This window comes from Carya illinoinensis, chromosome 5, assembly GCF_018687715.1.
Source record: "Carya illinoinensis cultivar Pawnee chromosome 5, C.illinoinensisPawnee_v1, whole genome shotgun sequence".
NCBI lineage: Eukaryota > Viridiplantae > Streptophyta > Magnoliopsida > Fagales > Juglandaceae > Carya > Carya illinoinensis.
Window position 1 is genome coordinate 48,559,837 of NC_056756.1, and position 16,997 is coordinate 48,576,833.

The window sequence follows — 16,997 nt, forward strand, 5'->3', positions numbered from 1 at the left end:
AGATAATGTAAGTAACGATCCTATTCATTCGAATTATTTAACAACTTGGGTCATTGCCAGCTATGTTCGTACACCCATTCTCACTCATTCTCTAATTAATATTTCGCCGAAGTCTCATAATGGGTTATAAGTATGAGGCAAATTAGCAAGTCACCTAACTTTTTTTTTTATTTTTTGATAAAAGCAAGTCACATAATTAAAGCTTTTGTTCATAATCGTTTCCAATATTGTTCTTCTAGACTACTTTGATATTTATATAAGTAATATTATATATAATTATGAATTACGTAAAATATTATACAGTTATTTTATAAAAAAATGAGATCTCTTGTTACTGCAGTTTTTACTTCTTTATGCAATTTTTACTTCTTTATGCTAAAACTTTGGTTTTGCGGCAGCATGACTTGGCAAAAGAAGAAATTGGAAAACGAAAACGCACGCCTGACTTCAGAAAATTCTAAATGGTTTTGTGTTCACACGGATACGCCGACTCCGACCCCATCGACCGTCCCTCAAGCGCTAATTGCGCCTACGCGTGTGAGGTGTGGGCGCAAAAGGAATGCCACTGAGGCTGGCCTTGCTGCATCACAACAATCATTTTTATTAGATCTGTGTTTTTTTTTTTTTAACCTTCCTCTTCTCTAAGAAAATTAAAACGGTATATGTCTCACAATCATCACAACAATTATTTAGATGATTCGGTTATGTTTCTTTTTTGGGAAGAAAAAAAACCCCCAAATTTATGGGATACATAAATCTTTTACCCCATAATCCCATTCTCTTACTATAATTAAGACCAATAATTATTAATACATTCCCATAATTCTCTCCAAACATTACACTCTTTACCTTTACAAGAAAATGTTTCCAGAACTCGTTTTGATTTCATTTCAAGATTCCAGTATCATTAACATTAGTCAAAAGTATTAATAATATATATGATAGAGAACATTAAAAGCTGAAAATAGATTAATTATTCGCTTCATAAAATTATTATTTGGTCAAAAAACAAACAACTTTTAACAGCCTTGTAAATAATTCAGATCGAAATTAAACAAAACTTCACTCATTTCTCCGTTAATTTTGATGGAGATATTAAAAAAAAAAAATATCAACACTAATACAAAACTACTACTCGATAGTCCATACTCCATAGTGACGTATCAAGAAATAAATTTAAAAAAGAAAAGAAAAAAGTAGCCGATTCTTTTGTTGCGACCGGAACAAAATCCGCCGAGAAATCGGCAAGCCAACGGCGGCAGCCAACAACACTCATCTCAAAAAAGCAGTAGTCCTCACTCAGAGGACAACAAGAGGATCTAAACCAAACAAGATGTCTTGAAAATAATCGTCTCCTTGGTTCTGGTTCTGGCTTTGATTCATCATCGATGAGGATCCCAAACTTTCGTCATTTGATTGCTCGCCGAACGGGAGACCGAAGTCGTCCATCATTGTATCGTTCGACATTGGTTCATCGAAAAGCAAATACGGCTCGGAACAGTTGAAGACATCATCATCCAAGTATGGCAAATCGAACGGTAAATACTCACCAATACCCGAATCATAGGAGAGACTCGTTTCGGCTTGACATTCTACGAACACTTCCTCCATAGCCAGTATTTCTCGCTTAAACTCTCCCACCCATTCTTCTTGTTGTTCTTCGTGTTGTTTTGTGGGATGGGCTTCTTCACTGGAAGGAGTTCTGTATTGAAGAACAGAAGTCGGTGAAGAAAGACCCTGACCGTGACAGTGAGACTCGTCACCCGAATCATAGCTCGAAACCGAAGGAACATTAATTTCGGGCTTTTCTTTCGGTGGAGTAACAAAGTTCGTTAAAGCGTCAGGACCTCGAAGCTTAATGGCTGCGTTATCGTAAACCATGGCAGCCTCCTCAGCGGTGTCGTAGGTACCCAGCCACACTCGTACACGTCTTGTGGGATCTCGAATCTCGGCCGCCCACTTTCCCCATGGCCGTTGTCGTACTCCTCGGAACTTCTTGCCATTCGACGGAGCCACCTTCAGTGGCCTCCGGCAGGCCGTGGCCTCTCCAGCAGATCGTTTCCGGGTTTTCGAAACAACGTTGTTCTTGCAACCGGACTCGATATTGATCTCCTCGACGTACCGCTTCACACGTTGCCGGCCGAAGAAATCATCGTCCTCATCGCTGGACGAGTCCGTGGCGTCAGGGTCGGTCACCGATATCCGTACAACTCTCGGGGGCTTTGGCTCATCTTGTCGTTTCCGGTGAGCATCAGGCACTTGTCCGTTCTTTGTGAGCTTTTTGATAATATTTCGGTGCTCGGTGTATTTGACTGGGCATAGGATACCTTGGTCCTGTTCCATGTCTGTATCTTTTCTCCCTCCAAGTAAAAATTTCTCTTATCAGATTCTTTCAAGAGGAGAAGAAAATAAAAGAGGTGGAAGAAAGTGAAAGAGCAGTGAACAACAAGATTAGAAAAAAGGGTGATTTCAGAAATATGTCATAAAGACATGAAAAGGGTGGATTCGAAACAAAAGGCAAAAAAACTAATAAAATCTTGAGATTCCATCAAGAAAAAGATAGAAACTTGAGGCATATGAGTCATGGGGATCGGAGGACGAAGCAGAGGGAAGATAGGAGAGAGACTTCAACAAAGAGGAGAAAAGAGATTCAACGAGCAGTAAGAGAGGTAGAACCAGAAGAGAGACAGTGATCAAATTTGTGTTTTGGCAGGAGGGATGAGGAACACTGATATAGAGCTCTACACAGAAGTCATTGTGAGGTCGTGGGTTGGAGATTTTTATAGGGCAGCCTCTCTGTAGATTTTGTTTTTCTAGAGAGAGAGAGAGAGAGAAAAAAAAAAGGGTACCGGAGGCTTTAGAGGTAGAAAATGAGTGTGTAAACGGGAGAGGTAAATAGAACTGAAGGGCTCTCTGTAGATTTATAAGGCAGCTTTGTTTATTTATTAACTAAGAAAATAATTTGTCCGTGCGTGTAATTAATTAAGTCAAGAAAAAAGAAATTATAAAGAAATAGCAAACACTTTTGATTAGTTTTTTTTTGTCTTTAAAAATAATTCCAAGAATTTGTTAGCTCCCGTTCATAATTCGTCCGGTACGACTTACGAGGAAGAGAGAGAGAGAGAGAGAGGGGCCTGAGTTCTAGAGAGCGTGACAACCGGTAGCCAATTCACAATTTCATAATCGTACAATCTCGACTCTCGAGAAATACATATTTTTCATAAAAGAAAGATATCATTTTAAAAAAGAAAAAAAGAAAAAAAGACTAGTTTTTTAATATTTTCTATAGAACTCTTATAACACCAATTCAGATGGTAATTATAATATTATCCTAATAACACTTCTATTACTTCAAATGAAGCTTTTAGGCTAAAGAATTTAATTAAACCATTTTATAAATATATAGGTCAAAGTAACTTTAAAAGCCTTTCTTGTATGTCTTTTTTTGCTTCTTTTAAAGAAAAATGTCGATGTGGAAGCGCGTGGCAACAATATTGCTGCTATTTTTCGCTTTTTGAAAAAAATAAGAATTCTAATAATGGATTTATTGTCTTGTTTTAGACGTATACCATTCGTTTTTAGTTAAAAATTAAATAAAATATTATTTTTTAATATTATTATTATTTTAAATTTTATAGTTCTTTTAATGGATGAGAGATACATCAAAGACTTTGGTCGGATTAGTATATGAAATGAGTCGTTGTTGCTCAAAAGTACTTAGGAATAGAATCCACGCGAATTTATTAGATTCTTAGTGGTTGACCAATAACACGTAGACGGCCTTTGATGTTGATGACCAATTTCTATTTAATTTCCATAATCTAAAGCAATAGAGGATTACTTGGGGGTGGAAAAACCATGTGGTTCTGGATTTCAAACCGGTAACCGGTAGGCCGACATGGACCAACAATTATCAACCGGTCATAGCCTTTAATTGTGTCTAATCTTCGTACGGTGTGGTCGTCAAATGAATGCCATTCTGTCTGCAAAACAATTATCTTGCTCATGCATTCCCATAACCATATCATAAGATTATATGCTTACCTTAAGTGAAAATTCTCCTCTTATTTGCATTTAAGATTTTAATCAACACTTCGCAGTCACCGTGGGCTTGTAGCTTTGGTTTTTTTTTTACTAGTTTAGGTTTTTTTTTTTTTTTTTGTTGTTTTTGATCTTATGTGTATTGTGTTGTGGATTTTATTTGTATTTGAATCTTGTATTTTGTTGTAAATTTTTTCTTTTCTTTAATTTTTTTATTTTTTATTTTTTTCGATTGTACCAGTTGTGGGTGGGCGGTGAGGCAGACAAACCAATAGTCCACCCTCACACCCCGACACACAAGCAAGGGCCCGGATGTGGTGGCAAATTCCAAAAGGCCAGATGCGGGAAAGGAGAAATCCCACCCTATTGGGTGTGGATAGCACTTCTAATTTTGGGAATGATGATGATTAATCTGAGAATGTGCATATAATGCAGCACAGCCAAAATTGGACTAGGAAGCTATATAAGCTCAAACCCAAGTTGGAGATCACATCCTCCATGCTGTCGACACATCATATTAAAAGAAAATAAAATATATAAGTGCTATATATTTCTTTCTTTACTGGCTAATTGTAAACAGACACAATATATATTAAAAATATATTTGCAAGTTCATTTATTTACATACCAAAGCACAACTTATATGTGAAAGTAATTTGATAATAAGATTTTTATTTCTAATTTTATTGTTTACAGGTTGTTATTATATATTTTTATTATTATTTTTTATTGCTGAGACTGAGGGTAACGTGGATGGCAACCAAGACTTCGCCGCCATTTATAATTGGATCTTGTTACACGTATCCTCCAAATTATTATATATGTTCTTTTTGTTCGTGCAATTGAGATATGCCACTCACACGCGCGCGCCCTTGTTTTCTTTTGTTTCCTTTTTGTTTTCCTTTTTCTCTGTAAAAGGTCACACATACGCTCCCCATTGCTATAACCTTAGAGATCATGTCTAGTTGATCAAACGAGACTTTCATGTATGTTCTCGATCGAATTAAACACATGCGGATGGGAGCTTAATTCGATGTTTAAGTAAGTTCATATCAATGTTTTCGACATTTTGTTAAACAATAGTTTCTCAATTACATGTTGATCGAAATCCAAAAAATCTCTTTCACTTTAATTTTTAGATAATGTTTATTAAAATTTTGCTATATCTAAGATGATGTGATAGCACATTACATATATTAGGGTTTATTATAATTTAAAAAAGAGAATTTTTATATATATAAAAAGATTATATAAAATAAATTTATAAATTGATATGATTTTATAAAATCTGTTAGATTTAATTTATAATAAAAATAATTTTATAATTTGATGTAATTTTATATTAATTTATAAAATTATTTTTATATAAAATATTTTACTTTTAAAATATTTTTCTTTTAAAATATTTTTCTTTTTAAGAGAAAGTATCAAAACATTAATAACTTTTTATCATAGCTGACGTGGAAAGCTTCCCAATCATATTTCGATGGGTGAGCGCGTGAGATTAACTTGTGATGCCAAATTTAATGCATCCCTCGACGAAAAGTCTTTCCCACCTATAATCGTTGCCAACAAAACAAAACCTTTTCTTCTATGATTAGGAGAGAGGAAAAAAAAAAAGGGTCGTGCTACGTACAGTCCCCTTTGGGGCTTGCGTGCGCACGAAAAGGGTGTATAGGTCATTTCTTTACAATTTGGTTCAAATATCAAAAATAACCCTAACTTCATCTTCCCCCTTCTTACGGATGATAATCTCTGCAATTCGGTAGGTTCCCTGTGTATTTCCGTCCACCGACGTCAACGTGCTCAGCTCCTGCATAACAATCGGTCTGTGCAACTCCTCCTCCACCACCACTGTCGGCTTGTGCAGCTCCCTGTGCAAAGCTTTGCAGCAACCAAGTTCCACCCAACCCGCACCATCACTGTTGGCCTTTCCAGTTCCCTGTGCAAAGCTGTGTTGTTGTTTTAGTCGGCCTGTGCAGGCCGCACCATCAAAATACATTTTTTTAATCTCACTCTTGGTGTTCACCTTTCTATTGATGAGCCCAATAAAAGCATTTGTAAATTTCATTATTCTCTTAGTTCACAAAATTCTTTTGTGATAAGGTGAAATTGACGTTGTAGGCATGAGAGAGTGTGGAAAAAGCTCTTTTAAGACTAGAAAAGTGCTTCAAGAGTTGCATTTATCAAGTGCTGGTTCTGGATTTGGTTATCTAAAAGTGGTTTCTTCTGACCTTGAGAAAACAACGAAACTTAAAAAAAAAAGGCTGAATTTTTTTAGGCATCCTTCAGAGCGAAAGCAGCTTCTCTTCAGTAAATTTTCTTCTTGTTACCTGATATTTGTTCAAGAATAACTGAGACCAGTGACTACCACTTGACTTTCTCACTGTTTTGAAGATTCCTTTGAGAAGGGAAATAATGGTAGTGAAGATGACCATCAGAAAGAACAAAGAGCGAGAAAATTGTGAAAGTGTTGAATATAGTCTGCAAACCCAAGAGAGAAAGAGGCAAAGGAAGGGGACGATGGTTTCATTCAATAAGCACCGTTTCTATACATGAGAATTTCTAACTTAAATCAAACGAACCGTTTGATCTCTATATTTCCACGTTAGTCGTGCACGAGCAGTCCCCTGTTGGGGACTGCATAAAGAATTATTCAAAAAAAAAACCTTTCTTCTTTCTTTTGTTTTTTATTTTTATTTTTATTTTTTTCTTCTAAGCTTACACCGCTCACGTACGGGTTGTGTCGATGGATATGGGTGAGAGTTTTCTATCATTTTTGTTATTTTCTACGATTTATTGAGAACCCATATTTTAGTTACGAATAATTTTTTTATTATAATAAATTAATCACAAAAATTTATTTTTATTATAGTGACATATAGAGAAATAATATATAAATTTGAAAAAGTAGTCTTTCATTTTTTTATTTTTTTACTCTATTTTTGGGGCAAGGAATTAAAATAACGGCTTTATAAATAATATTGAAGGTGGTTGGCTCCAACTAGATGAGCTGCATGCGGTGCGTACGTATTATTTCATTAAAATTAGTAGCTGGTTTATACCATATTATATAATTATAGGTCGAAACCCATTAATCGGAAAAGAAAATTTCTAAGAAAAACATCAAAAGCCATTTACCAAATTGGATGGTTTTTGGGAACAACATACATTAGTGGATCAGATGTGGTACTAGTACTACTAGTAGTACTCATGTTATAATGTCTAATTCTGAACCATGATGTACTTCAAATTGTCCCATGCCGTGTGAATGTTCCAATGATTAAAGATCGAGTTCAGATAGACTGAACAATTCCAAAAGAGAAAAGACACGATCGATATATATCTTAATATATAAGATGATCATAATTTATCTTGCTTACAGCAATGAAGACAGGCCGGCATGGTACGTATCTTTAAGACAGCCATGCCCATGGATATATGGTTTTGTCCTGGAGATTTGACTCGAGAGAGAGAGAGAGGCCAGCAGGGAGAGCTAGATCATGATCACTAATTGCTAGCTTATCAATAATATTAAATTTCGAATTACTTTAATTCCTCAAACGGTGCATCAAACAAACAAGCCGACTTGCTTATCAATATTAAATTTCGAAATTGTCAAAAATAGAAACCTAAACAAATATGTTTTACGTGTGTGACCCGGCTTTCATATGTCTGAACATGCATATATCCTAATGTGGTACCCAATGATTGGTTGGAAATAAAATCGCTGCAAAAATTCTTTATTTGCAACAATTTTTATGTTGTTGCAAATTTTTTTACATCAAAATTCGAAATTGGTCTTTTGCAACACTTTTTGGCTTTTTACGTCGACTATAAATTGCTGCAATATTCAAATTAATTTTTATGGCGATTTTTGAATTTGTTGCAACAAAACAGTCACTGCAATAATAATAAAAAAAAAAAAAACTTTTGCAACGGTGTAAATTTAGTTAACAAAACCGCTTAGTCAGCCCTCTACACGGCCACTCCCATGCTCCACAGCCCCTCCACAAGCTCTCTGTCTCTCTCACTGTCGATCTGCTCTCCCCCACAAGGATCGGGCTCCACCTCCTCTCAATGCCATAAACGAACCCAGAATAGAGTAAAGTTTGAATTTATGGTGGACGGTTTGCCGATGTAAAGTTAAAACTGTTATGTGAATTCTGATTCATCGATGGAAAACCTGATATTTTGTAGCGGAAAAATATGCGGTATTGCAACGTTACTATTCGACCCAAACTGAGTGATGCAGCGATTACAAACATCACTCATGACATAATTTGCAGCGGTTTCCTCTATTTTTCCCATCCGTATAAAACGATAGAAAACATATGTTTTTCTAACAATTCACAACATCAGCTAAGTTAAACTAGTTGCAACGAAACTTTGGCGTCCAAGTAGCGACGAACCTAGAATTGTTGGTACATGCAAATTGCTGTGTTTTATAGGGTGAATTTCGAAGGATTTAAGAGCTGCAACAAGACCTTATTCTTGTAGTGTCTCAAAATCACAATTAGGTATATATACGTACGTATGATGGGTTTTAGATAAACACATATGCATGATGTAATTCGATCGCCGATTTTGAGTCAGCTGCATGCTTTGGTTTATATTCCACCTGCTTGCATTTAGATACATATGTTTGAACCTTTAGATACAAGCTATTTTCACGTGGATCATCAGGACCTTTATGTGTATGGTAAGCATTTTTGTGACCAAACTAGCTACAAATTGGAGCACGCCTGCACGTAAAAAGTACGAGGGACTATATGGAGCTCATTATGTGATATTGGTGGTCTCTGGCCCCATGATTATGTCGTTGTACCATTTCGTGTGTCACATGATCCTTATTTGGAGCATACATCGATCTCTGCGATCGAGGCCGACTTCTTGGTAGAAAACTCAGGTTAGTTTGAACATGATCAAGTGATGAGCTTTAAATATTGTTCAAAGTTTGCGGAGCGGAGGTTGATCAGGTTGAAAATTTACTCACGCAGGATCAGTTCACATTTTACGTATCAAGGCCAGTTCAATTAAGATGTCAATGATGTACTGTGTATAACGTATATATAGCACACCGCATAAAAGTTCAATTAATTATTAAGATATTTAAAGGGAACTTGATCATCATAAGTTTCATTTGAGTAAACCACCAATTATTCACTCTGTACGGCCGCCACTGTATCTTTGATTATAATTTATCTGAATAAATTTTTCTGCAGTTTTATGAACGTAGATAAGTTATTGAATTTAATATTTTGAATACCGTACCGGATGTTATACTAGTCAAAATACGGTATTCAAAATATTGAAACGAAATATTTCAATACTAGTACCATTTCGTATGTATACCATTTCAGAATAGTCGATATATGAATAAATTATATATATAAATTATATTTCAAAATAATAGTTTATATATGAATAAATTATATATAAATATATATATATATAAATTATAAATAATCCGATATGAATAAGGAATAAAAAATAAACTTTTAATTTGAAGAAATAAAAAAATAAAATAAAGGCCAAAATACCGGCCGATATAGACTGAAATATCTATCAATATTTAGACCAGTACAAAATAGATAAAATACCTATACCGGACCCATGGCCAATATGGCATATACTGGCAGTATCTTGGGTTGAATTACGGTATGGTATTTAAAACATAGGTTGAATTACGTAAATCTTGGGTTGAATTCGTTCCCAACAGAACACGAATTTTCCTCAAAACTCATAAGAGTAAGCGAGAGATCATCATGACAAATGATCAGCTTAACCAATAAACTGTTCAATTTAAGCCGCAGATGATCTAACGAGTTAATATCATCAGAAGTTTTTTTCTTCTAAAAATCTTTGGAGGAATTGATTTTTTTTGCAAAAAGTTTCATCAGCTTTCTGTGTGTGAGAATGAGAGTAATAATTATATATATATAAATATACATGTTGTCTATGACAATCCTCATTGCCCTGCAGTTTCTTGGACTGTGTCCCACCTAAATATTGAGCCAAGTGAAACATGCATATTACAAAAGACAGCTAAGGAAGTACATCAAATTCGACAAAGCACCCGGTGGTCGTTCTGTTTTCGAGACTACGTAGTCCCGCCCTGTTGTCTATTATATACAATTGTAACTGATCATGTAGCAATATTTTTGGTGTTTGTTTTTTGTAACATGCACTACTTGGTGGTTTGCTGAAACTAATAAGTAAGCTAGGGATTAGTCAATGAGCATCAAGTCCAAGATACTTTAATTTGATTCTTTACAGTCCTTGTAAGTCGCCCCTCCGGCCCCTCAATCATCAATAATTTTATTTATGCAAATTAAGCACTAGATGCCCTTGATTTGAGTGAAACCGGCGAATCATGTTCCTTATGTTTCAACGGTGATCATAAGATCAATACTAGAGAGCATGGGAATTTATAAGGTCGACCATATCTATAATTAGGCCGTTCATAACATCCTTAATTATATGGTACTGCGTACGTACGTATACGTGTCTGTCTGCATTATCAGTGCAAGAGAAATGGCTATTATTTGTATGTAGGTATGCATATATGTACGTATGTAGTAGAGGGATGATCATTCGGTTTGGGGGCACGATGCATGCAGGGAATTAGAGAACTTTTTTCCTGTTTTGGTTGAGGTCAAAGAAGCAATATTCCTGTCTATCTATTAATCCCTGCATGATCTGTTTCTCATACAAAACTCGAAGGTTAAAATAATGGACAAGATCCATTCTAAAAAGAAGGACCACCTCAGTACACGAATTTGAAGCTTTATTATCGTGTCGGTCTTTAGTATGTGACTTTGATGCAGGTGAGAAGTCGGAGATTGTATTATTATAATTAAAAAAAAAATGCTATGATCTTCATTGAAAAACAATATATATATATATAGTCTTATTATATAAGCTGCTTCTCTTTGAAGCAAGAGATCGATGTCGGTTTCTCTCAATCTCTCTCTGCTACTCAATTCAACCCAGAAGACTATATATATATATATAATGTTTCTTTAAAGAAACATTAAACCATTGTTTTCTCTTTCACCGATGCAGTGAAAATAATTATCAAATATATTTTGAGTACTGAACGCTTCGATTTTCATTCACATTAAAACGGTAAAAGACGGCATGCATTCAGCTATCATTCTTACCCAAATGGATCTATCCCGGGGGTTTAAAATATAGCTATCTGCTTGATGCCCCTAAATGGCATGTTAGCACGTTAGATGAATCACATGATGACTCTTCCTTCTGAAGTAATTAGCTGTAATTGAAATATCCAAAGATCGCTTTTACTGTGCCCGAAATTGAATGCACTACAACTTTAACATATATAGTACTTTAGAGTAGTTATGCTATGAATTAAGGATGATATATCGTTTCTCTTAATTGAATTGTGAAATATTAATCATTAAAAAAGGTAATTGGTTGCTCCCTAGCAAGTGAAGATTTGCGTTTAACTTATAAGCAAAATAAATAAAATAAAAGATCTGCTGTAAAGACCAGTACTAATTTATATAGAATGGGTCCTTTTTTTTTTATACGGGTTAATGATACGAACCCAGGTTTTCCCTTTAGAGAATCGGATAATTTGTTATCAGGCCATCAGATTTTTGGCATATCGAATAAGTACTATTAAAACTTGATCACCCACTTCCCTTCATAGAAAAAACAGTAAACTACCCCCTAGAGGGGTTTATATATATGACAGTAAAAATGTACCAAAAAAACTCGATCATGTGTACATGTTACTGACTAGCTACTTGCATATATATATATATATATATATATATATATATATTTATGTGTGTGTGTGTATTCAAATCTTCTCTGCATATTGTATATATATTTTATTCGGACTTTAATTTGCTCGAAAAAATGACTCCAAGACGTTCTAAATTACTAGTTTAAGAGAGGGCGTGCGGGCATCATGTGATAGTGTTCAGAGAGGAGCACTTGGAATGCAGTCATGGCATCAGATAGGCCTGCTCTTAGAACGTTTATACAGAATTTAGTTCAGAGACTAAACTAAGGGTCGCATCTTAAGACCAAAACACTTGAGGGCATTTAGAAAAGATAAATATATTTCGTAGTTTATCTTTTATTTTGTCTCCAATTTGTCGAGTGCCTTATAATTTATGAATAGACTCACATTCAAGAATATCTTGAGGTAAAGATTTCGGGAAGGACTATGGATGCATTAACTGGCCTCTGAAGGGAGCTTTTGCCCCGGGACTTGATGACAGACGGTGACCAGCTCAGGCGGTACAACCAACTGACACATTAGCTGTTTGACTACCGGTGACCGGCACCATTCGCGCCCTCTCGATGATCATGGTCCATGGAGGTGGCACGTGTCCTTTCCCATGAGCGGATGATGTGGCCCTTGATTGGAAAAATGAGTTTCTTTATATGTGAATAATGCAGAGATAATTGCATGTATGGATAATGGAACTTTTGCAATTGCACCGAAACCTCTTGATCATAATTGGTTTGGAATCCATAAAGCTCCAAAAATCATGAGGGTTAAAAATACAACTTTTTGTATAGTGCCTCAAAATGCGGGGTGTGTTAGAAGGACATGCTCTGTTCTTTTATATGTTTTGGTTTCAACATGCTGCTTGGAGACTGTAGAAATATTAATGGGTTTGGTTTGGAAGTTTGACTTTAAACCCAAAAAGCCTCAAAAAAAGGTGCGGAGGCCGGGAGATTTGGTGGGGGAAAGACGGATTTCTTTAATCCCACTCAATATTAATCTGTCCCATACAAGTGTTTTTGTTAGAAACTGCTGGATATTCCGAAGACATTAAATATATATAGTACGTGCTGGCTCCACCTCTGTGAAATAATTTCAGATAAATGTTGTGAATAACCCAGAAACAATGCGTATTCAACCATGTTAATCGATCACATACATGAGAAGTACTTTAAGTTACCCAAATCTTACTGGATAACGATTAATTCTAATGTTCAATCGATTGAAAATTATTAAGTACCCTGTGTATGCCCATGGTGGGAGGCATGAGACCCTACAAAAATGTACAGGAATATTCTAAAATATTGTTAATCCTTATTGTTAATCAGAGATCATATTGTCCGGCTCAGTTATCAGTTCGCACCCAATGAGAGAGTACCTCTTGACTTTAGGGACCACGATCCATCATGCGCTCCCCAGTAGATCATCATGATCAGGGTACGTACGTAGGAGATCAGATGACAAACGATCAACTAAACCAAGAAACTAATCAAGCTTATATAAGGGCAAGATATTCAACCATTATTTAAAAAGTTATAAATAAAAGAATTATTGAGTTCTACCAATTAGGTGAAATTAATAACACAAACAAACATTGCGCTGCATCCATATATATATATATATATATGCATGCAGTAGCTTCTTAATTTTACTCTAGATCGACTACTCCCAATTCATGTGGTGTTTGTCATTTGTTATATATATTTGGTGGTTTGCTGAAACTAAGTGGCTAGCTAGGGATGAGTGATCAATGAGCATCAAGCCCAAGATTCTTGTACCATTTTATATTGTCATTAGTCGCCCCCTTCAATCATCAATAAGTAAATTTATGCGAAGCCCTAGATGCCCGGCCTTGCTTTGAGTGAAATCACAAGGCTAATTAATCCTGATCCTGCTCTTTATCATGTTTCATTCAACGGTACTACTGACTGCAACAAAGAGCGAGAATCATGAGTAGATTGATATTAGGTGCATATGCATTCTCGTCGTTGCAGCTTCAAGAATGTGTCTTCAGTTCTAGTTTCTTTTAGAACAGACGCTTGTTATTTGGTACGTTCATTACCTCATGAATAGGATTACTTAGAGCCATTGCATTAATGAATGTCAATGATGGCAAGTTTAGTCAATAGAATTTGTATTCATTGTAGTTATAACATATTAATCTCATAAAATAAAATGCAAATCTAGCATAGTAAACTACATGTTACTGAATTTCTCACCTTTAAGTACTCTACTCATGGGTACTGTTTTCCTCGGACCTTGAGTTGCTCAGTTAAATGACTCCAAAACATCTAAACTACTAACTTAAGAGGGGACGTGCGGGCATCATGTGATGAAGTGTTAGAGAGGATCACCTGGACGTAGTCATAGCATCAGATCATACGCCCGTTGTTGAATTTAGTGCAAAGAATAAACTAATGCACTTTTTATGACAACAACGGTACTGCACTTGGAAAACATTTAGAAAAGAAAAAACAGAATCGCTTTCCCATTTGATCTTTTTATATGTTTGTAATTTGTCTCCAACCAGTCCACCAGTACTACTGCCTTATAATTTACAGCTAGTAACCTTATATTCTATTCAAGTATATCATCTTATGGTCAAGTTTTGGGAAGAACTAAAAATACTACGAACATCAAGTGGTGTCTGAAGAGCTTTTATTCCCGGGACTTAACGTCGACAGATGGTGACCGGCCACCTCAGTCGATTCAATTCCAAATGACATTTTCACCTTTTGACTACCGGTGACGGCAACATTCACGTCCTCTGAATGTCCATGGTCATGAAGGTGGCACACGTACTTTCCCATGTGAGGGTAGTGTATAACTGAAGTGAACCTGATTGGAGAGAAAAGTTTCTTATTAAGTACTATATATATACGTCAATAATGCAGAGATGTATAATTGCATAGGTAATGGAACTCGTGCAATTTCATGACCTCTTGGTAATGGGTTTGCAATCCATAGATAAGCTCAGAAAATGAGGGGTGGGGAATCTCATAAACTTCAACTTTTTATAAGTGCTCAAAATCATGTGGGGGGTGTGTTAGAGGGCCGGGACATCATGTTCTGTTCTTTTATATGTTTTGGTTTCAACATGCTTGGAGATCGTGAATAAAAAAACATACTTAATTGGAGATACTCAAAATGGGGGAGTATGATGTGGGAGACTTGGTTTAATCCCATTCAACATTTGCCCCATACACATATGTTTTTGTTAGAATCTGTTAAATATATAAGCTAAAGACATTTATATCATCATGTGCTAACTCCATTTATATATATTGTAATAATTTCCGAAAAATGTATATATATATTTCAATTTTCGACCATGCTAGAATCACATGAATGATAAGTACTTTATGTTACCCGGGCCCCACATGATTTCACTTAATCATGATTCAAAAATTGCACATATCAATCGAGAAATATTTCTGTGTGTCGAGACGTATATATTATATGGTGGAACACATGATCAGACCCTTAAAGATTATTTTAATTTACAGAAAAACATCTGTAGTTAAACTTAGCTTTTAAATAATAATATTAAGGATTATCTTGGCAGACATGTTGAGGTAAGGGACCACATTGCACCCAATGAGCATGGAATTGACAATTCGCCACGTAAAAATCCAGAGGTCGAGTGGAGGAAGTATATATTATATAATGATATGATATGATGTTGAGCTTGTGGTCATCAACCTTTTGCCCATGTCTCTTAGCAGAGAGTAGAGACAACATGGAACTGGGATTAGCTCCTTTTGTTTATGATTATTAACTTAAAATAAACCCGATTTCAGGGGCCATGTGCTCCCCCGGCCACCCCCACTCGTGGGCACGGCCTCTTTGCTGGATTTATTATTTTAGTCTTGCATACTCTCGGGTTATCAAACATTGAATTAAGATTCAACGTATTAATAAGTAAAATACCCATAATATATCTATATAAACAAAATGGGTCGCATTTCCGAGCTTTTATTATATATAATTTCTAGGCATTGTTCTTCTTCTGTAACTTTCTCCATGGGCTTCTTCTTAATTAATCTTTGTGGTGGCGTGTGGTTTGTGATTGATATGGCACAAAAACTTATAGGTATGGGATCATATAGAGACGTTATATGCATTTTTATAAAAATGGGATCACTAAAGTTCTATTCTGCAGGCTTTGACCAATGAAAATTGGTATAGACTTACTGAGTTTTTATGGAAAAGGAGTTCTTTTTCTTTTCCTTTTCATTGCCACTAACTTGCAATCACCCAGCTCTATGACAAGATTTGCTTGAAGGAATTGTGGAATATGAGAGTAGAGATAGGTACAACTGGACGAGTACTAGAAATTTATTTGAGACGGAAGTCTAATGAGGCTTCACATGTTGAGCAAAACCATTCTCACAATCAATCGCACGTGCCTGAGATACTCATGCCATGGGCAAATCATCTGAGTCACAGTCTCCCATATAACACTCATATAAGCTATTCATCCAATATGGTGGGTCTGGGTCACTTCAACCAGGTGCAGCTGCTAAGTATTAGGATTTGATTTGGAGTAAATCCTAATCCACATTGTTTTGAAGTACTTATAAACATATGGCATTAACATTGCCTTTAAAACAAACACTTTCTCAATTCAAATGTGTGGAGATCATCTCACTATTTCCCATAAATACTCTGAATCAGTGACTTTAAACCATTGTTTTTAAAATTGTACCATACCGGCCGGTATATTCTGTACCGGCCACGGGACCGGTACACGTGGCCGGTACAGAAATTCTATAATTTCGTACCGGTTCAAATACCGGCTGTACCGGCCAGTATTTCGGTCTGTACCGGCCGGTATTTCGGTTTTTTTTTCTTTTTTTTTTCATTTTTTCAAACTACAAATTTATTTTTTTACTCTCAATTTAGACTAAATTATTTATAATTTATATAGATATATGTATTTATGTATAATTTATTTATATATAAATTATTATTTTGAAATATAATTAATATATATATATTTATATATATAATTTATTTATATATCAACTATCCTAAAACAGTACACGAAACGGTACCAGTACCAAAATATTTCATTCCAGTGTCTTGACCGGTACGGTATCCGGTACAATATTCAAAAGATTGCTTTAAACCACAAGTTGACACAATGGTGTCCAAGGACTCTTAACCTTAAGGTGTTTGATAG

The 16,997-nt window shown here is 35.5% G+C and overlaps 1 protein-coding gene across 1 annotated transcript; it reads right to left on the reverse strand.

Annotated features, from left to right (window-relative positions):
• Positions 1–990: 990 nt before the first annotated feature.
• On the reverse strand, positions 991–2,885 carry LOC122309057 (ethylene-responsive transcription factor CRF4-like). The gene has a single exon (XM_043122413.1). It carries the CDS (start codon positions 2,341–2,343, stop codon positions 1,300–1,302), a length of 1,044 nt encoding a protein of 347 aa, XP_042978347.1. The 5' UTR covers positions 2,344–2,885; the 3' UTR covers positions 991–1,299.
• Between the last annotated feature and the right edge of the window lie 14,112 nt (positions 2,886–16,997).